Source organism: Salmo trutta, chromosome 3 (assembly GCF_901001165.1).
Source record: "Salmo trutta chromosome 3, fSalTru1.1, whole genome shotgun sequence".
In the NCBI taxonomy this organism is placed as follows: Eukaryota; Metazoa; Chordata; class Actinopteri; order Salmoniformes; family Salmonidae; genus Salmo; species Salmo trutta.
Genome location: NC_042959.1, coordinates 25,572,880 through 25,596,464, shown reverse-complemented (window position 1 = coordinate 25,596,464; position 23,585 = coordinate 25,572,880). Strand labels below are relative to the sequence as shown.

At 43.9% G+C, this 23,585-nt stretch overlaps 1 protein-coding gene across 3 annotated transcripts; it reads right to left on the bottom strand.

The window, feature by feature from the left end:
* Positions 1-993: 993 nt before the first annotated feature.
* On the bottom strand, positions 994-18,906 carry LOC115171071 (mastermind-like protein 1). Of its 3 annotated transcripts, XM_029727583.1 has the most exons (6): positions 17,926-18,905; positions 16,873-17,171; positions 7,912-9,276; positions 4,888-5,097; positions 4,328-4,466; positions 994-3,375 (listed from the first exon to the last, which is right to left on the bottom strand). In XM_029727583.1, exons 2-6 carry the CDS (start codon positions 17,149-17,151, stop codon positions 2,312-2,314), a joined length of 3,057 nt encoding a protein of 1,018 aa, XP_029583443.1. In that variant the 5' UTR covers positions 17,152-17,171; positions 17,926-18,905; the 3' UTR covers positions 994-2,311. The 3 variants fall into 3 exon arrangements, with proteins under 3 accessions (XP_029583443.1, XP_029583435.1, XP_029583426.1); XM_029727575.1 differs by having other exon boundaries at positions 7,912-9,270; positions 16,873-18,906; XM_029727566.1 differs by having other exon boundaries at positions 16,873-18,905.
* Between the last annotated feature and the right edge of the window lie 4,679 nt (positions 18,907-23,585).

Here is a 23,585-nt window from a genome sequence, read left to right as displayed (position 1 = left end):
GTCGCTAAAACTCTTAATTTCACTCTGTACTCCAGAATTTGAGATCAAACGTTTCATATGAGGCGACAGTAAAGAACGTCCCCTTTTATTTTAGGGTATTTTCATACATGTTTTACCGTTTAAGAAATTAAAGCATTATGTATCCAGTCCCCCCCCCCATTTGAAGGTGTCATAGTTATTTGGACAAATGCACATAGGGTGTTAATTTAGTCAATAGTTTAGTATTCGGTCCTCTATTCCTAACACACAGACTACATCAAGCTTGTGACTACAAACTTGTTGGATGCATTGTCACTTTTATCATAAGGGTAGAGTATGTTTCTGAGCACTTCTACATTAGTGTGGATGCTACCATGATTATGGAGAATCATGAATAAATAATGATGAGTGAGAAAGTCTGAGGCATAAAGATCATCATACCCCCCCCCCAAAAAAAGTTTGTCTTGGGGGTATGATATTTGTGCGTCTAACTTTCTCCCTCGTCATTATTCAGGATTCATTCAGGATTATCCGTAATCATGGTAGCATCCACATGAATGTAGAATTGTTCAGAAACAAATACGTAGGGGAGTGTATCAGGGATGGGCAACTCCAGTACTCTGGGTCCTGATTAGTGTCAGTGACATGTTTTCCCCAGCACATCCCATTCAATTTCAAGTTAATAAACGTATTACATTCTAAACCGGAGACCATGAACAGTTGATTTTGAGTCCAGTGTGTTAGGGTTGGGACAGAAATGGGTCAGGCTCATCAGTCAGGCCCCCGAAGACTGGAGCTGCCCATTCCTGTGATATATGATGCAAAAATAATTACAAGGAAGGACAAGAAACCAGATGGAAGAAAGTCAAATCATCATCATGACTAAGTGGAATGGGATACATAGGAATACAGTGTTCTGCAGGATTCTACTCACACCTTACATTGGCACTTAACATTAAAATGCTTGTCAGTTACAATTCACACACACACAAAAAACTAAGACAAAACACAGGGTCCGTTTCTAAATAACTATATTTACATAATACTCTTGTTTTACAGAGAACGATATTAAAAGTATGAAATACTTACAAAAATCCGCTGCAATATACATATAAAAATAAGATCTATCTTCAGAACAATCGGAAAATGCATACATACAAAAAAATATCGAAAAATGTACAAGGAGCCCCTGACACAAAAGAGGATGAACAAATTCAAACATCTCAACTTAAGTATCTGGCTGTACTGTCGTTCAAGGGAATGGAAAAAGATTGTCTGCAATGTGTCTGAAGGCAATAATGTCCACTATTCATACATTATCTTATAGCTTGGTTATTAAAATGACAATGGACTGAATGTTTAAAGACAGTGATTTTAGGGTAACCATTTTAGAAACATGATACAAGCATCATTCAAAAGTGTTTTTGGAAGGTGTTGGGGGGGGGGGGGGTCATTGCACAACTAACAGAGGAAGAGTCTTGTCTCTTATAACATATGGGTCCACACTTACCAACTAATGGGCACTGGCTAACCAAATGAATATGGCCGCCACTCGTCATTGGTTTGAGAGTAGGGGAGAAATGGCACACGTCTATTTATTAGCAATATCTAGTGTATCACCACCAACATTTGACATGGGGGAATGTGTTACTAGGTCACCTCTGCTACATAGAGCATTCATTTGCATTTAAGGCGGCAACTTCTAACAAAGCAGAGGACGGGTAGGGGGCATAAAAACCAAAATAAGCACCTCTACTGTGGTGGTGCTTGTTTGGTAAGCGTTGACAAAGTGTGTGTGCGATGTTTGATTCACCCTTGATTCAGTGGTTTAGTACTGAGTCAGAGGTTCAGTAGTAGTAATAGTAGCAGAGTTCTTTCTATACGTCTCCCAGTCCTGGGGAAATGCTCCAATAGGAATCAACACAGGGGTTTTGGTCCTGCACACCATCATTCCCATCCAATCATTCTCCTGACCTTATATACACAGTACACACAATACTGAGGATGACCGTCTCTTAGCCGTGTCAGAACAGTAACAGGATTCCATTAGTAACTCTCGCTGTTCCTGCCTTTCATTGGCAATTGGCTTGGAACACATACACCAACATTCCATCTCACCAACTCATTGGATGAATCTCACTTGCCTGAAGGCTTCCTCTCCCCAGCTCCTCTCAGTCTTAATCTACTGATCTGAAAAGGCAAGGTGAACACAACATGGAAGACGGGATGCCTAGCAGACACTTGCTCTCAACCATCAGGCTCTAACATTGGCACAGATGGAGAAGAGGAAGCCACTACAGACTATTGAGATTCTCCTGTTCATTAAAAGTCATCAGTGGTGGCTAGCTAAGAGCTCATCCAGATCGTCCATCCACTCCTGTGTGCTGCGTTCTTTCAGCAGAGAGTCCACCAGGTCACTCTCACCAGGGAAGCTGGGCAAACTGCTAGCCCCTGACCCAGTGTTGTAGCCAAACGGCAACTGCTGCTGCTGTTGTTGTTGGTTAGAAGTTCTGTTGCCCTGGTAGTCTTGCTGTCTGCACTGGAGCCCCTGGCTGACCGAACGCCCCCCCTGCGGCTGACCAAAGGCACCCAGGTCGGGCAACACCCCCTGGCCTTGGGAACCCTGCTGCTGTTGCTGATTGGGTAAGACTTGCCCGGGGCCTAAGGGCTGCCCAAGGGAAACTTGGGTGTTGGCTGCAGTCCTTTGCTGGGCCTGCTGCATCATCTGTTGCTGGGCAGGGTTCATGGCGCCCATGGGCCTGCCGTTGGCATTGGCACCGAAGGGGGTGTTGCCAACAGGCATCTTGTTTGGTATGTGGGTCTGCTGCTGCATGTGGAAGGCGTTGGGGTTGGCAAAGGCATTGGGCGGGAGACCGCCGTTGCTGGAGGGAGGCTGCTGGGCACCCATAGCTTGCTGCATGCCCTGCTGCTGCCATGTTTGGCTCTGGGTGCTCTGCATGGCGTTGGGCATAACACTGGGCATGTTGCCGCCAGGCATGGAGCCGGGTAGTCTGGCTAACTGCTGCTGCTGTTGTTTCAGCAGGGCGGCGTTGGGCTGGTTTTTAAGGTGTTGCTGCTGGGATAGCATGTTCTGTCGGTAGGGGGCGCCCATATTGCCTACAGGCTGCCTCTGCATGGAACTTTGCTGGGAGGGGTGCATGTTCATGTTGCTGTAGAGTACCTGATGCTGTAAGGCAGAGTCCATAACACCCACACAGGAGACGAGGCTCATGTCTGCCTGGCTGGAGGGAGGGGGGACACCAGGGGTGGGGCCAGCACCACCCTGTTGGCCCATGGTCATACCAATCATGCCTTGTTGCGTCTGGGGGAACATTCGCTGAGCTCCGGGGGCGGGGCCTCCCAGCGAACCCACGTTGCTCAATGGCTGTGACGAACCTGCAGGGAGAAGCAAAACGAAGTGAGTCACAAAAACATGACAAATTGAAAAGCTAACCTTTTAATTATAAAAACATGTGTAACTATTATGCAATCTTAATCAATAAACTCATTATAGGAGAAGACCAAGTCTCTCTCAATATATTTAAATGGCTTTCCATGCCTCCATATCTGTGTCATTATTTTTCATGAACGCAGATAGCAGAAAGGAACTGATATGGTCTAGCTACCACAATAAGTTCATGCCATTATGAGGTAAAAAGGACAGCGAGCACTGAGACAGCAGCTGTTCTCGCCAAAGACACAGAACAAAGGGCAAATGTATTCAGCAACGAGAACACAGACCTCATTACTAGTTTACCATTCAAATGAATCACACGGTAAGCAGCATTTGCATTGACGAGGTAATATTAGTGTACTGGCAAACAAAGTTGTTCTGTGTGAGTCACATCATTGAAGCAAACCTTCTGGCCCATGACCAGACATTTTCAAAAGGTGCCTATTCAATAGCAATGGGAAGTGCAAGCAGTGGTAGAGAGTTTAGCCGTGGTTCCAAAATCGCCCTCTTACCCCCTAACCTATATAGACCCGCTTTTTACATAGGTTATGGTCGATTTGTTTCAGGCTGTGGAAAGCGACTGGGTTGTGCCTGTTTATTCAGCTGGGTTGAAGGAAAATTCCAAAAACTTTTTGGGTCGTCAAGAAACAAATTCACTGCCCCAGTGTAATGAATTAAAATAATATGGCTAAACATGAGAGGAAAGTACATCTAGACAATTCAATGATCTGAAACCCATAAAGGGAAGTGAACGTCTGTACACTTCTGCCAGAACTCCGGTAAAGGATTGGATTAGAGCCCTACAAGCCCTTTTAAGACCTTGGGAGTGTCTAGGGGGGTTGAGTTATGCTACATTGGAGGTAACGTGGTGACATAGGGTCTGGTCTCATTTACCTGTAAACTGGGCGACCTGCTGCTGCTGGAAGGGGTTGTTCTGTGCCCCAGGTTGCTGGTTCTGTTGGTCTTGGTACTGAGGAGGGGGACGGGTCAGGTGCCTCTGGAGCTGCTGCTCTTGCTGCTGACGCTGTTTTTCCTGAAACACAGAAAACATATTAGAGCATGATTGTCATACATGCATATACCGGTGACTGAAATTCCTCCCATACATTCTCTTGGACAAGGATCAGAGATGGAAAACGCCTACTGTGAAACTGCCAGTCATATAACCACTTCTACAGGCAGACAAATAGCTCCCCCTTGTGTATATGTTACTAATAGACAACATGTAGGGCTATGCAGCACTAGCAGGCACAGTCAGGTAAAACAGACAGAGATCCTGTCTCAGACTTTACATAGTAATAGGGCAAGTTGAAACCAATCATGTGAATGAGCCAGGAAATCTGTTCTCTTTGTATTTTGTCGTTAGGATTGAGGGTGGGGTATGCTGCTCCTAGACCCTGATCCAAGACCCAAATTCTACCTACAGTAGATGACCCTTGACCCCGGGTATTAACCTGTTGGGCCATGATCAGCTGCTGCCTCTGGCCCAGTAGGAACTGTTTCTGCTGCTCCATCAGCTGCTGCTGCTTCACCGCCGCCTGCCCTGACAGGTAGGCCACGTTGCCGTGGTTTCCCGCCATGCCGTTACCGGGCCCCCCCAGCTGGGGGGCCATGGCGTTGCCAGGTCCAGGGCCATGTGGTGCGGCAGGATATGCGTTCTGTTCCTGCAAAATTGAAATTGGGGAAAATTGTATAGTTATTCCACTAATGTCAATCAGAGGAAGAGGGAGTGAGACAGCGTTCAGTCTGAGGTAAGGCCTTAGGGGCCTTGTCAAACAAGTGGGGGGAATATGTTCACAAATAACATTTGATGTAAAGCAAAAAGCGCAGTTTGATGTAACGCAAAGGAAAAAGCATTCAAATCAAAGCTCAAGCTTTACCTAAAATTACTAGAAAAGTTGTGTCCATAATCAACACAGCTTTAAATGAAGACCGTGGTTGTACAACTTCAGTTTGAAAGTTCATAAGTTAGTTTATGGCCTCATACAAGTGCTTTCCTTGACCAGCTGTGAGAACCACAGCTCCATATTGGCAGTGTTAGCCTCAGCCAGTGTGCTAACCATCTCGCCATAGAAACATCTGGAAAGTTGGCCAGAGTTATCAGGGGCTAGCCTCAGGCCTCTAGCTCCGGCCGGGGGATATTCTGGGTCCGTCCACACACACACACACACACACACACACACACACACACACACACACACACACACACACACCACAGAACACAGTTGAGTCAGGGAGAGGGGGAGAAAGGGTAGGAAGAGCAAGAAGGGATCGGAGAGCCCCTTCTCGCGAGAGGAAAAACCCCAAGTGGGTTAAGAGAGTGTACAGAGGGGGCTACTCCTAAAATATACTGGTGTGGAGGACAGGCGAGGTAAAGGGGGCGAGGTAGAGGGGGCTGCATGAAAGGCTGCTTTGTCGTGATTGTCCCCTCCCTGGTCCCCCCCCCCTCCACCACCACCCAACCCCCCATGGGAGATTGCATGCCAGCTCCTTAGCAACCAGCTGCTTGACCCAGACACACATGCTGTCCCCTCGAACTGTGGGGCCCAAGCCAGACTTGTAGGACCAAAATATAAGCTACAAGGACAGTGTGTGGGTTGTGTTTGTTGACTAACATAAAAAGCCTGCTAGGCCTTAGATTCACAATCAACTATCAGTCTACATGCAGTATGCCTTAAAGGTCGAGTTCAGTCAAAAACATGATTTTTCGGTGTTTTATATACATTTCCACACTATGTTGGAATAAAACTGTGAAATTGTGAAAATGATAATGCCCTTTTAGTGTAAGAGCTGTTTGAAAAGACCACATAAAATTTCAGCCTGTTTTGGTGGGATGGAGTTTTGGCCTGCCTGGTGACATCACGTGGCCTGACAATTAATAGACAAATAAGAGAGTTCCAAACTGCTACGCCAATAACAGCTAGTTTTTAGTTTTCCCCTCCCTACTACTCCCAGACAGTCCTAGAAGTTCTTGCTTGAGAAATGTCTCTTCGCTAAGAAGCTATTTTTGTTTCCCATTGTAGTCACAGTCATGTACTTAATTGTTACCCAGAAATTACATGTTGACATATATATTACCAAATATAATTAAAACTATGCTATCCATTGGTGTGGTTCTTGACATGGAAAATTGTGAAAATAAGAGATCTTTATTTGGAGCCGTTCTTTCAAACTAAAAGGGCAAGCCAGACGACTCCATTGCTAATTTTTAACAAGCCCTTATTGTTTGGCTTCAAAATGATACTCCCTCATTCACCAGCGTCGTAGCACTGGAGGAGTGTGTGTGTATGTGTGTGTGTGTGTGTGTGTGTGTGTGTGTGTGTGTGTGTGTGTGTGTGTGTGTGTGTGTGTTTTTGTACACAACATGGCCTTGGAATGTTCTTTGTGCCTCAGTTGTAATGCTATTCGCTGATGCCAGTATAAAACATGCTTTGGGCCTTCCCCCTGTTGGAAATGTTAATAGCTCTATTCTCCCAGTCAAGCCGTGTGAAATTGTGTTAGGCTTGGGTGATGACCATAACCAAGTCATGTAAGTGTAAGCCTTTCATATGCACTTGCTGACCTCTTAACTTTTTAACGGTTATTCAGAATACCAATATAGCCTAACACTTGATCTTTCCATGTGGATCCTTGACTCTTATTATTTTTTTATTGCGGCACCTGGTATTCCCAGGTGGTCTCCTGTCCCGTTACTAACCAGGCCTGACTGTGAACAGGTGGTCTCCTGTCCCGTTACTAACCAGGCCTGACTGTGAACAGGTGGTCTCCTGTCCCGTTACTAACAAGGCCTGACTGTGAACAGGTGGTCTCCTGTCCCGTTACTAACCAGGCCTGACTGTGAACAGGTGGTCTCCTGTCCCGTTACTAACCAGGCCTGACTGTGAATAGGTGGTCTCCTGTCCCGTTACTAACCAGGCCTGACTGTGAACAGGTGGTCTCCTGTCCCGTTACTAACCAGGCCTGACTGTGAACAGGTGGTCTCCTGTCCCGTTACTAACCAGGCCTGACTGTGAACAGGTGGTCTCCTGTCTCGTTACTAACCAGGCCTGACTGTGAACAGGTGGTCTCCTGTCCCGTTACTAACCAGGCCTGACTGTGAACAGGTGGTCTCCTGTCCCGTTACTAACCAGGCCTGACTGTGAACAGGCGTGTTCAGAGTGGTATAGCCACAAGCATATTTTTTTACCCTGTTTTCTCCCCCACCGGGCAAACGCTCCCCTACACCGGACGGCAGTGGGCCAATTGTATACCGTCCTATGGGGCTCCCGGTCACGGCCTGTTGTGACATCGAATCCCAGACTGTAGTGGCGCCTCAGCACTGCAGTGCTTGACTGTTGTGCCACACAGGACCCCGATCCTTGACTCTTATAATGAAGCCTTTTTAAGCCTGCTTCATGATATCAAACCTGGTCACATAAAAGTAATGGTTACACAATGAGCAGTCTTGTGAAAAAGTTCAGGGTGAGCTGTATTCTTACCTGGCCGTGCGGTAGCTGTGGTCTGAAGGACAGGCCTTGCTTCTGCTTCATCTGCTGCTGCTGTCTGAGGAGCGACAGCAGCACTGCCTTGTTCTGGCTCTGGGCACTGGGGGGGCCCTGCGGTGGCCCCTGGGCCGCAGCCTCATAGTGGGACAGGGGCTTGGTGTTGCTGTAGTTGAGCATGGCAGAGCCCAGGCCCCCGGGGCCTGCTGCTGCAGGGTGGCTAAGCGGAGCCCCTGGTCCTTGGGCAGGGTGGCCCAGCATGTTGGTGTGGGGGCCTCCGGGCTGCAGGTACCCGCCGGCCACAGCTTTGGGTGAGCCCTTGTTGGGCTGTCCGGGCATCATCAGCTGGGGCTTGGGGTTATTTGGGAAGTCTTGGGGGTAGAGGGAGGGGCTGGTGGGCTTCTCCAGGCCGTAAGCTCCCCCTAGGGGGCTCTGAGACTGGGCCGACCAAGATGGACGGCAGGGGTGGGACCCAGGGGGGTGGAATTTGGGGGCTTGCTGCTGCTGCTGTTTCTGAGCGTGTTGCTGCTGTTGGAGGTGGGACTGCATCTGCTGGGCTCTCTGCTGCTGGGCGGCTAGTTGCTGGAGCTGCTGGGCAGGGGACAGGTCTTTGGAGACAGGCCCCGGGGGAAGGCGGTGGTTCTGGGGAGGGAGCTGCCTGGATGGGGGAGGCTGCTGGCTGAGGGGCTGGGGCAGGGCCGGGGAGGAGACGGTGGAGGTGGCCGCTGCCGGGAAGCTGGTGGAGTGCTGCATGGGTGGCCCCGATGACTTGGGCCTGGCGTGGGGCGAGCCGGCGCACGAGTCCTGCTCGAAGGCAGTAGAGGCCGGGGAGAACTCTGCCTTGACACTGGCCAGGTCCGGAAGCAGGAGGCCTCCCTGTGAGGTACCCCCAGACTGTGCGCCCGTCCCAGGGGTGGGTCCGGCCAGATCAGGAGGATCCTTGCGGTCCTCGAAACCGTCGTTGAGGATGTCCTGGATGTCCTCATAGGCCACCGAGCGGTTGAGCTCCTCCATGAGCTCCGTCCACTCCTGCTCGTTGAGGTCAGGGAAGAGGCTGTTGCTGGCACCGCCCCCTGACGGCAGCATGCAGGGGAGGATGTCATCCATGGGCTCCTGTTTCATCTCTTTGAGCCGGAACTCCTGCTCCCCAGCGGCAGTGCCACCGGGTTCTCCACCATTGGGTATGAGAGAGTCAGCACCAATGCCGTGCTTGGAGTCCAGGGGTGAGCGAGGGGGGATGCCGCCGTTGGACGTGCCATTGTCTAGGCAAGCCTTTTCGGACGGGGGGTAGCCATCGCTGAAGCCGTTGACCTGACCAGGGGAGCCAGCGCTCTCCAGCTTCCTCTTCACTGACTCCTGCAACTAGAGTAAATAACAAGTCAATAAATGTACAATGTCCCCATGTGGCTCAGTTGGTAGAACATGGCACCTGCGACACCAGGATTGTGGGTTTGATTCCCACGGGGGACTAATATGAAAATGTATGCACTCTTTACTGAAAGTTGCTCTGGATATGAGTGTCTGCTAAATGACTGAAATGTAAATTAAAACATTAGTACCATACAATAAACACATGCTGAAAACTGACACAATGCTTTTGATTGAGATCCTTGCCACAAGCGGAGATTTTTAAATTATATATATATATATATATATATATATATATATATATATATATATATATATATATATATATATATATATTTAAAGCAGGAATCCTTAGTTACATCCATTTTTTTTTTACTTCGAAATGAACTAAATATATCCATTGATTCTTGAATATAACTTATAAAACGCATCATGAGCTTAGTTCAACTGTCATACCAACAGAATCCAAAATATGAGCTTGTTTTTCTCCAATGTTTGTAAATGATATAAATGTAAACTGACGGTATTGCCTCAAAACATGGTTTAAACTATTATTTTAAAATGAATACATTTATAGCTATATATTTATAAGATCATCTTTGAGAACTAACAACCACCAAAATAAAAACTACAGTCAGGGAGAATCAAAAATGTAAAAAATGTAATGGCTTGGGGCCCCCATTAATATTTTGGAATAATGTTTGAGTCACTCAAATAGCATAAGAACACGTCAAAATGTGTAGAATTGTAGGAAAATAGCTTTCTCCGCTGCTGAAAAAAATCACAAGGGAAACACTGAACTCACCGATTCCGCATGCGTTTTTCTGCTGCTCATTAAGAAATATGAGATTTGAGTCTTGGGGGTGAAGTTCGATGTGGGTGTGTTTTGTTGGCTTTAGCATACCCTGGCAGATACTGTTGTTTGTCCCTCTTGAAGTACGGTAGCAACAACATAGCCACTACCACTTCCTCAAAATAGTCATAATTAATCTAAGACAAATCAAGAAATCACATTAATGTAGAAGTTTTTGCCGAGGACATTTTAGTCGCACAATTTTACATCTAGCTAAGGTGTTATGTTAAAAGTTTCTTAAAAAATTGCATGAAAAATAAGTATTTTGCCAGAGTGTGCTTCTGTATGGCAGTGTTTCATAGTGAATCATGTCACAAAACATGTTGCAGCGGGACGCAAGATGCTTGCAAATGAGTTTATAATTTTGGAATATTGACAAATGGCAGTTGGGATGTAAGTGCGCATCGTCACTATCCTCATTTCACCCAGTAGGTGCTGCTATGTTTGGATAGAGCGCAATCACCGCAGACTGTTCTCCATGCATGACAATTCTCCCTAGGCGTTACAATCCGTGTTGTAATCCAAACCCAATCCTCTTGTGGGTTAGGTCGTGACAACCTCATTACACAATTCTCATAAAACTCAGTTTTGGAATATACTGACTTGGACAAATTATCCTATTTAAACGTAAGTCAATTTTGACACTGGCGTAAATGTTTGACTAATATCGAAGCCACATAGGCCTAGGTCATTTTTTACTTCAGAGAAGTTGTTTTTTTCATTCAGTTGCCCTTTAAAAAGGGATAGAGTCAGATGAACTTTATGTATCTGCGTTAGAAGTAGTTTTGCAAGCCATTGCTAACTAGCTTACCAAAAAGACTGGAAGTCTATGGGTACAGCTAGCATGAAGATATGCTTAACGGTCCTGTTAACATTACACTGCTTCACAAGGAAAATAAAACCCCATTCAACTTTTATCTCTGTGTTGAGGCAAGTTCCCCATTTAAAATATTAAGCCCGTCGATGTCTATAGAAATGTAAATTGTGACAAATAAATAAGCGGCTACTTATCCCCAGTGGTGAGAAACAGACAGGAGTGCAGAGTATAACTGTCACTGATGGATTCAGACACAGAACCTTATGAGGTCAGTAATGCAACCTTATGACTTTGCTTAGGTTAGCTTCCTGTGACTGGACTGGCAGCTTGCCATAAGGTATACAAGCCGTCTGCATAGTCAAACAGTCAAACTTGACATGGGTTTTTAGGAGCTTTACGCAGCTCTTGGCTCATATTCATCAAGCAAGAGTGCTGATCTAGGATCAGTTTAACTTTTAAGATCATAATTAATAAGATTACATGGATGGCGGGACCTGATCGTAGTTCAGCACTGGGTTGTTGCTTATTTCACAAAGCGGGATCAATACGTTTTAGTCCCCCCCCCAATTTTGATTTAACCACATGACAATGATTGCGATACGAAGACGTTATTATAAATTAAATGGAACTGTTTCACGAAAATGTGCATATGATAAATTGCCATTCCACATGAGAAAGATTGTCGACTCTTCATGTAGCCAATTACAGGCAACTTCAGGAGAGTAATGGCAGAATCTGCGAAAGCCCGCAGGAAAATGGTTGGGTCAGGTTAAGGTTTTTTTCCTTCTAGATCTCTGGCTCCCTCGAGGCATTTCTGTCTTATTTCATCAAACAGTAAGCTTAAAGCATCAGACAACCTCAATGCATATAGTTGATTTTATTAAAACACAGAGTGTGTCTAGACATGGAAAAATACACCTTTAAAAGATGTTGACCAATCAATTTAACATTACTTTTGGCCAACCAAAATTTTTGTTTTGTTGGGGAAAGCCCTACTAGAGTAATTTCTCCATTATTTTGCCAGGCTATGACAGAAACACTAGCCAACGAAATGTACGCTCATCTCATCCGAATGCAGAGGCCAAACCCCAGACTGACATCCTAGGCAACCAGATCCCCTCAGGTTTACCCTCCTGTGCTGAGACATTTGAACGTACTGGGGCAATCCGCGCAGATTGTTTAATCACGCTTGTATAGTACTGTGCACTTTTAAAGTGGAACTGACAGCATTTTAGCAACATGAAATGTCATTAACATCTGTTCATATACACCCAGGACGAATGACAGTTTTTTTTATTTTATTTTTTTAAACATTCTGACAAGTGAGCATTTAGATATGGTAATTATAACATTTCCACAAATTCTTAGAATACGTCATTCCCAAACATTCTAAGGCATTTGCAAAAATTCTATACCAAGATATAGAGTGGGAAAGCGGCCATGCGTTTGTACAATTAAAAGACACCGGAGTAAAAAAAGTGCCATTTCCGACTCCGACTCCGCCCTGTGCAACTGGGTCCTGGACTTCCTGACGAGCCGCCCCCAGGTGGTGAGGGTAGGTAACAACATCTCCACACCGCTGATCCTAAACACTGAGTCCCCACAAGGGTGCGTTCTCAGCCCTCCCCTGTACTCCATGTTCACCCACGCCTGCATGGCCATGCACACTATTTATCTGTGTACGTACGCATGCATGTAACCTCAGCAAAAAAAGAAACATCCCCTTTTCAGGACCCTGTCTTTCAAAGATAATTCGTAAAAATCCAAATAACTTGACAGATCTTCATTGTAAAGGGTTTAAACACTTTCCCATGCTTGTTCAATAAACCATAAACAATTAATGAACATGCACCTGTGGAACGGTCGTTAAGACACTAACAGCTTACAGACGGTAGGCAATTAATGTCACAGTTATGAAAACTTAGGACACTAAAGAGGCCTTTCTACTGACTCTGAAAAACACCAAAAGAAAGATGCCCAGGGTCCCTGCTCATCTGCGTGAACGTGCCTTAGGCACGGTACAGCCACCTGGTTTCTTCACGCATCGCACTGACAGAAACAGTCTCTCTTGAAAGAAGAAGGGTGGGGGTGTATGCCTTATGATTAACCTCTTCACTATAGGGGGCAGTATTTTCACGGCCGGATGAAAAACATACCCAAATTAAACTGCCTCCTACTCAGACACAGAGGGTAGGATATGCATATTATTAGTAGATTTGGATAGAAAACACTGAAGTTTCTAAAACTGTTTGAATGATGTCTGTGAGTATAACAGAACTCATATGGCAGGCAAAAACCTGAGAAGAAATACAACCAGGAAGTGTGGAAATCTGAGGTTTGTAGTTTTTCAAGTGATTCCCTATCCAATATACAGTTTCTGTGGGGTCATTTTGCACTTCCTAAGGCTTCCACTAGATGTCAACAGTCTTTAGAACGTTGTTTCAGGCTTCTACTGTGAATTGGGAGAGAATAAGAGCATATGGAGTCAGATGACTGAGAAAATGACATGAGCTCAGTGGCGCGCGCTCACGTGAGAGTTAGCTGTGTTCCTTTTCTTTTTTGAAGACAAAGGAATCGTCCGGTTGGAATATTATGGAAGATTTATGATAAAAACATTCTAAAGATTGATTCTATACATCGTTTGACATGTTTCTACGAACTGTAATATAACTTTGACTTTTCGCCTGAACTCACTGCGCGAGCACAGTGGATTTGGATTACTCGACTGAACGCGCAAACAAAATGGAGGTATTTGAACATAAAGGATGGACTTTATCGAAACAAATTAACATTTATTGTGGAACTGGGATTCCTGGGAGTACATTCCGATGAAGATCATCAAAGGTAAGTGAATATTTATAATGCTATTTCTGAGTTTTGTTGACTCCACAAAATGGCGGGTTTGGTTTTGTGACTGAGCGCCGTACTCAGATTATTGCAAAGTGTGCTTTCGCTGTAAAGCTTTTTTGAAATCTGACACAGCGGTTGCATTAAGGAGAAGTGTATCTATAATTCTTTGAATAACAGTAATATTTTATCAACGTTTATGAGCATTTCTGTAAATTGATGTGCTCATTCACCAGCAGTTTTGGGAGGCAAAACATTTCTGAACATTACACGCCAATGTAATATTGGGTTTTCGGATAGAAATATGAACTTTATCGAGCAAAACATACATGTATTGTAAAACATGAAGTCCTATGAGTGCCATCTGATGAAGATCAAAGGTTAGTGAATCATTTTAGCTGTATTTCTGGTTTTTGTGACGCCTCTCTTTGCTTGGAAAATGGCTGTGTGGTTTTTCTTGTTTAGGTGCTGTCCTAACATAATCTAATGTTATGCTTTCGCCGTAAAGCCTTTTTGAAATCGGACAATGTGGTTGGATTAATAAGAAGTGTATCTTTAAAATGGGATATAATAGTTGTATGTTTGAGAAATTTGAATTATGAGATTTGTTGTTGTTTTGAATTTGGCACCCTGCTATTTCACTGGCTGTTGACGCTAGCGTACCACATACCCCAGAGAGGTTGACAACATAGGCAGCTCACCGCTCCTTTGATCTGGTCTCTCACACTTTGTGCGTTGGCTGTGCCGAGCTGTTTGGCTTTAGAGAGAGAAGAGTGTGCGCATGGCTCATCTGATCTGGCCTCGTCTCTAACCCCATCACTCCCCCGGAGGAGAGAAAAGCTAGTCTAGTGACTCACTCCAGTGCTTTATGAACCTGAAAAACTGGTCTCTGTCTTCACCCTTTCACTCTACCCTCTCTGCCTCCCCCACCCCTTCTTCTGAGCAATCACCGCCATTACCCCACCTACCACAGACCCAAGTCACATGAAACTAATTAACATTTGTATAGACGGAGGAAGCCCTACAACAAAAGAGCTAGTGCCTGAGCCATGGAGGGGAGCATGCCGAATTCCACACCCCGGACCCAGCGCTAAGATAGCGCCCGTTTTTCCTTTGAAGCCACCGGCGTGGCCACAATGGGCCTCCCTGGGATGTGCAGAAGTGGAACGGAGCAGCGGGCCAGTCTAACTAAAGGCTGGGGGACAGTTTATAGGACAAGCTTTAACCTCATACTGACTGGCCAGGCTGAAGCTGGACCTTGTTAATATGGCACAGAGTGACTGAACGAAAGATAGGCTAGGTAGCTTGCTAGCCCAGTGCCAGTCACTAGTGGGCTAGATAACACTGCTATTCATGACTGGAATTTAGATCAGTTTTAGTAAGTGACATTACTCGTAGATTATAGGGTTCACCAACAATGGAATGGAGAGTCAAGTTCTGCCCTGTGGCTTGATACACACACAGCTATACCGTGGCATTGCATTGTGTGGATCAGGAAAGGGCACAGAGCAATGATGAGTCAGAGGCTCAGAGCATTAGGCTGGGGGTGGAGTTGTTTTTTCTAATACCCCTGAGTCATCATTCATTCAGGGGGTAGTTATATTGTCCTAATGCAGCTGTTGCCCAAATGGTGGGAGGCAGTCAATTCCTACTGGGCTGTGACTGAAGCCTGGGTTGTGGAAAAATAACATTTTTATATTTCTCAGAGACTTAAAGCTGGAATCCTTAGTGAAACTGCCCTGTCAATTTGGGATATTATGACAAAGTTACTGCAAACAACAAACACTGTCCCCCCCCCCTCTGACATAATTGAACGTGCGATAGAAGAGCAGAATATGTACAGCAATTTGTTTTGGCACACTTCTCAACGCAACTCTTCTCCGTTTCGTCCACAAATCAAAAACAATACCAAATGTGCTGGGGCGGACAGTGACACTGTTTCCCCTAATGCAGATTCCATCGTTAAGAGGGGTCACAGAGGCAAAATGCTTCAGGTGGGGTTCATGGCAAAAAAACAAAACTGTCCAAATGGATACTGCCATGGTAGGTAGGTCAGACTGACAAGATAAACCAAACTGCATGAAAATGTATTCCATCCTACTTTCCCTACCTCCACAACACATGTAAATACAAGACTGTAAATACAAGAGGTCGCTAAGTTGCCATGTGTAATTCAATTGTTCCTTTTCACTTTTTGGTTTCCCTCGAGTATAACATATGCCAGGGATAATTACTACAGGGTCAGTAGAGGTAAATTGAGCAAACAAAATTTCCCCCAACACCCAATAGAGCCTTAATCAACACTGAAAACAATGGAGGCAGCAGCTTTTTCCCCCGATGGTTGATTATAAGTCCATTGGACAACGAAGATTGATGAAGAAAGAAACAAGCCTAGATATTATTAGAGAATGTTCTCGGTGTGAGCACTCACTGAATACTTAGCTACTTTTTCGAGCCACAAGAGAGAAGCAGTATTTTAATATGACTCAGCCTTCTTAAGACTTGTTTATCCCACTTTGGCTGCACTATCAGCATTCTGATAATTTAGAGATCCATGACAACTCTACAAAATGGCTGTGACTAAACATGAACTTCAGTGCCAACAATACATGGACCACTCTAGTGGACACCTCACTGTGTGACACATAACTTCGACAGTATGCCTTGTTGAAAAAGTCCTTTCCATATTCTGTTACATTAACATTTATGTTTGAACTAATATAACGGAAAAATTTGTTTCACCACAGCAAAAAAAAATGGAATTGTGAACATTGTGCCCCAGCCTGCCAAAGGCTGCCTAGTAAACACAGCAGGACAACAATGAGAACATGTGACAGCAGCCACCCAGAATGCACACAGGAGCACACATGATACTTGCTACAACTCTTATGTGGCAATCACTGCACATGGAGCACACTGCAAATGATAGCAAATAATGCTCTTTCCTAGACTTGCAATCACTGCACATGAAAAATACTAATTTAACGCATGAATGCGCAAATAAAATAACTGCCATGAAGCCGTTATCAGATTTGTGGTTCATTTGCATCCACTTTCTGAAATGGTCACTTACCGCAATCAAAGTGCTGTTTCTGCTCTGCTCGGGCGTCCCACCATCCCCTAGGTCTGCGTTGTTGCCCCCGGTCCCTGACCCTCTCTGAACTGCTTGGTCGGATGTTGGCTGTCTGTGCTTACTCGACCGCTTGGCCTTGGTTTGCAGGCACCGTTGGTGCAGTGCAAAGGTCTGCTGCCGTTCCATCTCCAGCCGCTCCCTCGCTGTGTTGTCGTAGCGGTTCTCGCAGCTGGTGTTATGCCTCCTGAAGAGCTCGATTCGACGGCGGAGTCGCTCCATCACCGCACTGTGTCGCGGCACTACAAAATCGGCCATCATCAATAAAGAGTGTTTTAAACTCTGGACTCAGGTTTCGGCAGTCCGGATAAAATGCTGAATTTGCTCCTTTTCAGGGTGGGCGTCTATACCCGGTACCCTTTTACAGAGTGTCAACTAATGTTACTGCTTCCATAGTCGACCTTTGTCTTACTAATAGACTTTAGTCACAACACTCGGAAAACGCAAGAAAAAGACGATTAATAAAATCTTAATCAACTGCCTAGCCAGCAAGGTAGATTGTGCACCGTATCTGTCACATCATGAAAAATATTGCCACTAATAACTGTCTGGCTAACGTTAGCCAGCTAACTAGCTAAAGGCCCCAGCATTGGCTAGTTCGACAAATTCGCAAAAGCTCATTCACGCCTTGTCTATATGAATGAAAAAGTTTCAAATAAACTCATGTATCTTTAATATACTAAATAAATTAGTTGTATCACAGATACGCACGTCAAATATCATTAGTTGAGACACTAATCTAGCCAAGTTACCGTTAGCTAGCTGCTCACTAAAATGCTACTATGGGACTTCCTAACATTCCTCTGGTCAAACATCCAAAGTTTGTGCGAGAAAAGCCCATAACTTTCACTTTAGCCGCTACAGTAGCTATCTAACATTTAGCTAGCCATCGCAAAACTAAACCGTATTAGCTAGAACAAACATTTCACCGTGTAAGATTGTTATAGTTTACATTACCAACAATTAATATTTTAAAACATCTTACTGACTACTTACCCAACTTTACGTAGCTGGTTAGCTACCTGTTAGCTACAACAAACACTCCAGTCTCATTGTGAAATTCAGTTACCGTTAACTAGCTAACGTTAGCCATGAAGTTAGCTAGCTAAACCAAGTGACGCTGAGTGTTTCTACTAAGCTAGCTAACTACTGTAGCTACAGTAACTTACTCCGGCAATTAACTTATGCTAGCTAGGCAGGATAAAACGTCAAGTTACCGATTACCACCGACCTACAAAACACTAAAAACGTTTGCTTGGTAATAACAAAAGTGCGCACAACTTGACTTGCAAGCCAAATGTTGCCTGTGTTCTGCCTGGCAAGCTGATCCTCGGTGTAGATCCAAATAATGTGACTTGATATCTAGCAGCCAACTGCAACAATATACGGATGTAACGGTGTTAGCTAGCTAGCTAGCTTGAAAACCAACTATAACAAAGCATGATACCCAGACTACTTCCTCCAGTACTGCATATAGCTAGAAACACACAACCCGAATCTGATGCAGTTAGGTCAAATGCAAAACAAAAACAAATTGCGACAACAATCAAACTCTGCCCCTCTTTGCTATTTCTATTGTTTTCCAATGGACAGGCAGATCTTCGTCGCCATTTTGGAACAAGTTTTTTTCCTTTACTTTTTCTCTAACCTTACGCTTTGCAAGACAGTATTGCCAAAGATACTTTGTCGCTGTCCCCACCTCATTGTAACGATTGACAGTGAAAACAAACAATAGAGAGACCGTGGCATTTGCATGAATTTACAGTTAAAATGTACAACCTTGTATCCTTTGAAAACTTGTGAAAGTATGGCACAGTCAGACAGACTTCAAGTAAGCTCAACTAACGAATAAACACTCTTTATTGGAAGAATGTGTTGTAACTGATAAGTAGGTACATCAAATCGCCACACTGGTGTCAGAAGTTCGATGGCACCTGTGAGTCCATCAGAGAGGCATGTACATGTCAGGGACTTGGTATAGAGAGGTGTGGCGAATTGCTCTCCGCAGGGCAAGCGGCACGGATGCACCAAGTCTGGAACCAACAGGACCGTGAACAGCTTCTACCCCCAAGCCATAAAACGGACCCTTTTTTGACACATCACTTATGCTGCTGCTACTGTTAATTATCTCTCCTGTTGCCTAGTCACTTTATTCCTAGTTATATGTACATCTACCTCAATTACCTCGTGCCCCTGCACATCGGCCCGTGTATATAGACAGCCAACTTATCGTTACTCATTGTGTATTTATTATTACTTCTCTATTTTCTTTCACTCTGCATTGTTAAGAAGGGCCCGTAAGTAAGCATTTCACTTTTAGTCTACACCTGTTGTTTACAAAGCATGTGATGAATACAATTTGATTTGAAAGAAAGCGATAATGAAGTAGCCCTTGTGGTAAGCATGAAGTTTGCCCACGGGTTGCGAGACCAGGGATGTATTCATTAGTCACAGACCGTAGCAAAAACGTTTGGCAACGGAATCCGGGTAATGAATACACCCCAGGGTTCATTGTTTGCTACACTGGTGTCAAAAGTGGGATGGAATGAGGCCATCGGAAGCACGGGCAGACGTACTTGGATCCTGAACGATGGTAAAGATGTATGTGTAAATGTTGTGGGCTATATTTGCTCCTGTTTGTTTGTTGGTGGCCCACTCTTTGATGGCAGCTATGCACATCTGACAATAGGGATTTGGTTAGTTACTTTCTAAATGTAATCTGTCAGTTACATGTCCAAAATATTTAATCAGTAACATAACTTTTGTATTACCCAAACTCAGTAATGTAATCAGTTTAGTCTCAGTTACTTTTGGATTACTTTCCCCTTAAAATGCATTAGAATAAGACAAAAAGGATCCATCAAATGCATTTTGCGTCATCAAAATGGTCTCTAACCTGTGGTCAGACTCGTTTAGGTGGAACAAACTTTAATTTGCGCCTTTTTCCAATGCTGAATTGAATGTCATTGATTAAACAGAAAGGTGTTGTGTTTTTTTCGGCAAACATCCTTTCTGAATTTAGGAATTCATGAAAAAGTCATAATCTCGTTTTTCTAAAGTATATATAATCTGATTACAATATTCTTTCTGGTAAAGTGCAGCTAATTGATTAGTTCGTTTTTTGTAATCTGCAGTGCATGCATAATCAGTGAATTCAGAGCGCTGGAATTCCAATTGAAGGTGTTAGCTACCCACGTTTCAACAATTTTCTATGAGCCACACACACGGGTAAACTATGCTTATTTGCACAATGACAGGTTTAGCCAGTGCTTAATTTGTAAATCGGGAGGTGCCGGAACAAAAAGTGAGCGTGAGAGGGTGCGACCTGGGGAGTTCTGAGGTACAGGAACGCATGATTAAAAAAACTAAACCTTTATAATAAAGCATTGCATGCATATCATCGCATTTGCGTAGTGGCATAGAGCAGTAGACTAGAGGCACTTACAGAAGTTGCACATATTGGGAACATTTTTAGTAGCCTAGGGTGTGGGGAAAATGACTGGAGACTTTGGTAGAATATTTTTTTAATAAACACATCATTTAAATGGCAGGCTACTTTGACACTGACAAACATAATCTGAGATCAATAAAAACGTCCATGTCTTGAATCTATCAATAGCCTAGGCCTAGGTGTGCGGCGACATATTGTAGGCTACAATGTGAGGAGGAAATTATAGTCCTTAAAATGCTTTCCAGTTTCACTGACTCACCCAATGATACGCAGTCGCTGGTGATAGCCGATGCGCTCGTGCCAAAAACCTCTCTCTCAAAACAATATTTGGAAGTTGATAAAATATTTTTGGGAGCCTACAGCATAGTCTTCAGTTTTCAGCAGGAGACATTAGCTTTCTAACCTGTGTTTTCCCAAGATTGTATTTGAAATATTGCGAAAGGCCTGTTTTGTCTGCATGCTATTTTTTTCTGACAGATTTGTCGCGCGTTCCCGACTGTAGGCTATTCCTTGTTATTGGGCTACAATCCACAGTTTGGCAATTAAAAAAAAGAAGCAATAGATACTCTTTGGCAAAATGATAGGCCTTCTCATGGTGTAGTAGGATATTCGGTTCTGGGGGGGGAGGGGGGGGGGGCAGTGCCCCTGTGATAACAATTTTGGACCCCCTTGTGGCCCCCCTAGGAGTATGAAATCATTTTTACATAACACATTTTTGCTATCGTTCTTTTTTTACATCCGTTATTAGACAGTGGCAACGCGGAACACTAATGATTATGAACATGTTTTTTTGCAGAAAACGATATGACAACAATAACGTCTAATGTAACTGGCCCCAGCTTGGCCCCCCTAGTTGAAATGGCCCAGAACCGCCACTGAATGTTGCGCAAACCATAAACCCGGGCTGAAAATCTACTTTCTGACATGACATTTGTTTGTGGTGGCAGGATAATTAAGGAAGAGGCAACTCGAATGAACTTTGATCGCTTTTATTATAATTTTTACATTGCAAAAAGTGACAATTATTTTTCATGCCTTGAGAGGTACCGGATCCGGCATAAATAGGTTTTCCGGAACAGTCCAAAACGGAGAGGTGCAGGATCCTGTTCCGGCTCAAATGAATCACTGGGTTTAGCTACAAAATCATTGCTTGCTTGTTAGCTACAGTAGCTACCAAAATGTGTTAATCAGCAAAGGGATTTACTCATGTCAAGCTTTGAAATATAATCCATCCACAACTAGACTAATAACATAAACTGACAATATTATGGTCTTAACATTACATAGTGTATAATAAATCAAAAGGAACTGTAGTAACATGTGGCATTAAATGTTTACCTGGTCAACATTAAACATCTTTCCCGATCGCTCAATCCTGTTTCACTGCAGGGCGGGAAGAAGGCCAACCAATCACTGCCAAAAAGGATGCGCATGCGCAATTTGGCATAAAGTGCGCCAAATTAATGCAATTCAATTAATGCAACTGCATCGATTTTTTTTTTGTGTGACTAAGACCAGGACTGTATTTAGCATATTTTTCCTCTTAGTTTCTTGTCCCAGGTTATAGTCTAGTCACATTGCAAAATACTATTGATTGTAGTCTGGATACCAGTCTTTTTACTTTGCCCCTCTGCAAATGACAGGATTGGCAGGTTGTACAGAGACAGGAACCAGGCTACATTGTGTGATCATTCTCTATGTGGATCCCCTCTGGAAAAACCCACTATAACCAAATCCTAAATCTGCAGCGGAAACAGAAACAAAGTTGTCTTATGGAGGTCACTGTAGTACTGATAGAACTCTCCCAGCCCCTGCCAAGGCCTCAGTTGAACCACCTATTATGTGACATTTTTATTTTACCAGGTAAGTTGACTGAGAACACATTCTCATTTACAGCAACGACCTGGGGAACAGTTACAGTGGAGGAGGATGAATGAGCCAATTATAAGCTGATTAGATTACACAATTGAAATATGTTCATCTGGCTTTCCAAAATAGCTTGACTCACAAGACTAGAGGCAACAGGGCATAATAGTTTGTTACACTAGGGTCTATTTTAAACCATTCAGGAAAAGTTGTGGCAAACTGATTCTGTAAAGAAAGCGCCTTCTCATGTCATTTTGTTCAGGGTCAAATGCACCCTTAAGCATCTCTAATCAGTCTTCAAGCGCTGATAGCATGTGATCATGCTGTCTGGTTACAATACAGGATTACTTGAACAGCAGATATGTTTTACCTCTAGTGCCATAGATGTAGAAATTGCTCTGAATGCGAGACCATCGATTCAAAACAGAGCTCTTTTGAATTAGATTGTAAACTGAATTATAGCTAACAAGCTTTAAATATGAATATAACTCATTACATTAATATGAACACAATTCATATATTCATTACATGTATGAATAATGTTCATATTACATTAAAATCACACACACATGCAAATGAAGAGTACAACCAATTAGAAATGTGCAGTGAGCAAAAATGTAGTGTAATCAGACCCCATCCCTTTTTCCACTTTGTTACGTTACAGCCTTATTCTAAAATTAATTAAAACGTATGTACACACAATACCCCATAATGAAAAAGCAAAAACATGGCTTTAGAAATGTTTACATATGTATTGAAAAAAAAAAAAAATACTTATTTACAAATATTCAGACCCTTTTCTAGGAGACTCTAAATTGAGCTCAGGTGCATCCTGTTTCCATTGATCATCCTTCAGTTGTTTCTACAACTTGAAGTCCACCTGTGGTAAATTCCATTGATTGGACATGATTTGGAAAGGCACACACACACCTGTCTATATAAAAGGTCCTACAGTTGACAGTGCATGTCAAAGCAAAAACCAAGCCATGAGGTTGAAGGAATTGTTCGTAGAGCTCCGATTGTGTCAAGGCACAGATCTGGGGAAGGGTCACAAAAAAATGTCTTCAGCATTGAAGGTCCCCAGGAACACAGTCCCCAAATACAGGTGTGCCAAGCTTGTAGCGTCATACCCAAGAAGACTCGAGGCAGTAATGGCTGCCAAAGGTGCTTCAAAGTACTGAGTAAAGGGTCTGAATACTTATGTAAATGTGATATTTCATTTTCTTAATAAGTTTGCAAGGGATCTGAATACTTTCCAAATGCACTGTAGTTCTAAAATAAGCAGCATCAAACAGCCTGGGCATAATATCTGCTTGGTGGAATGCCGATTAACACCAAG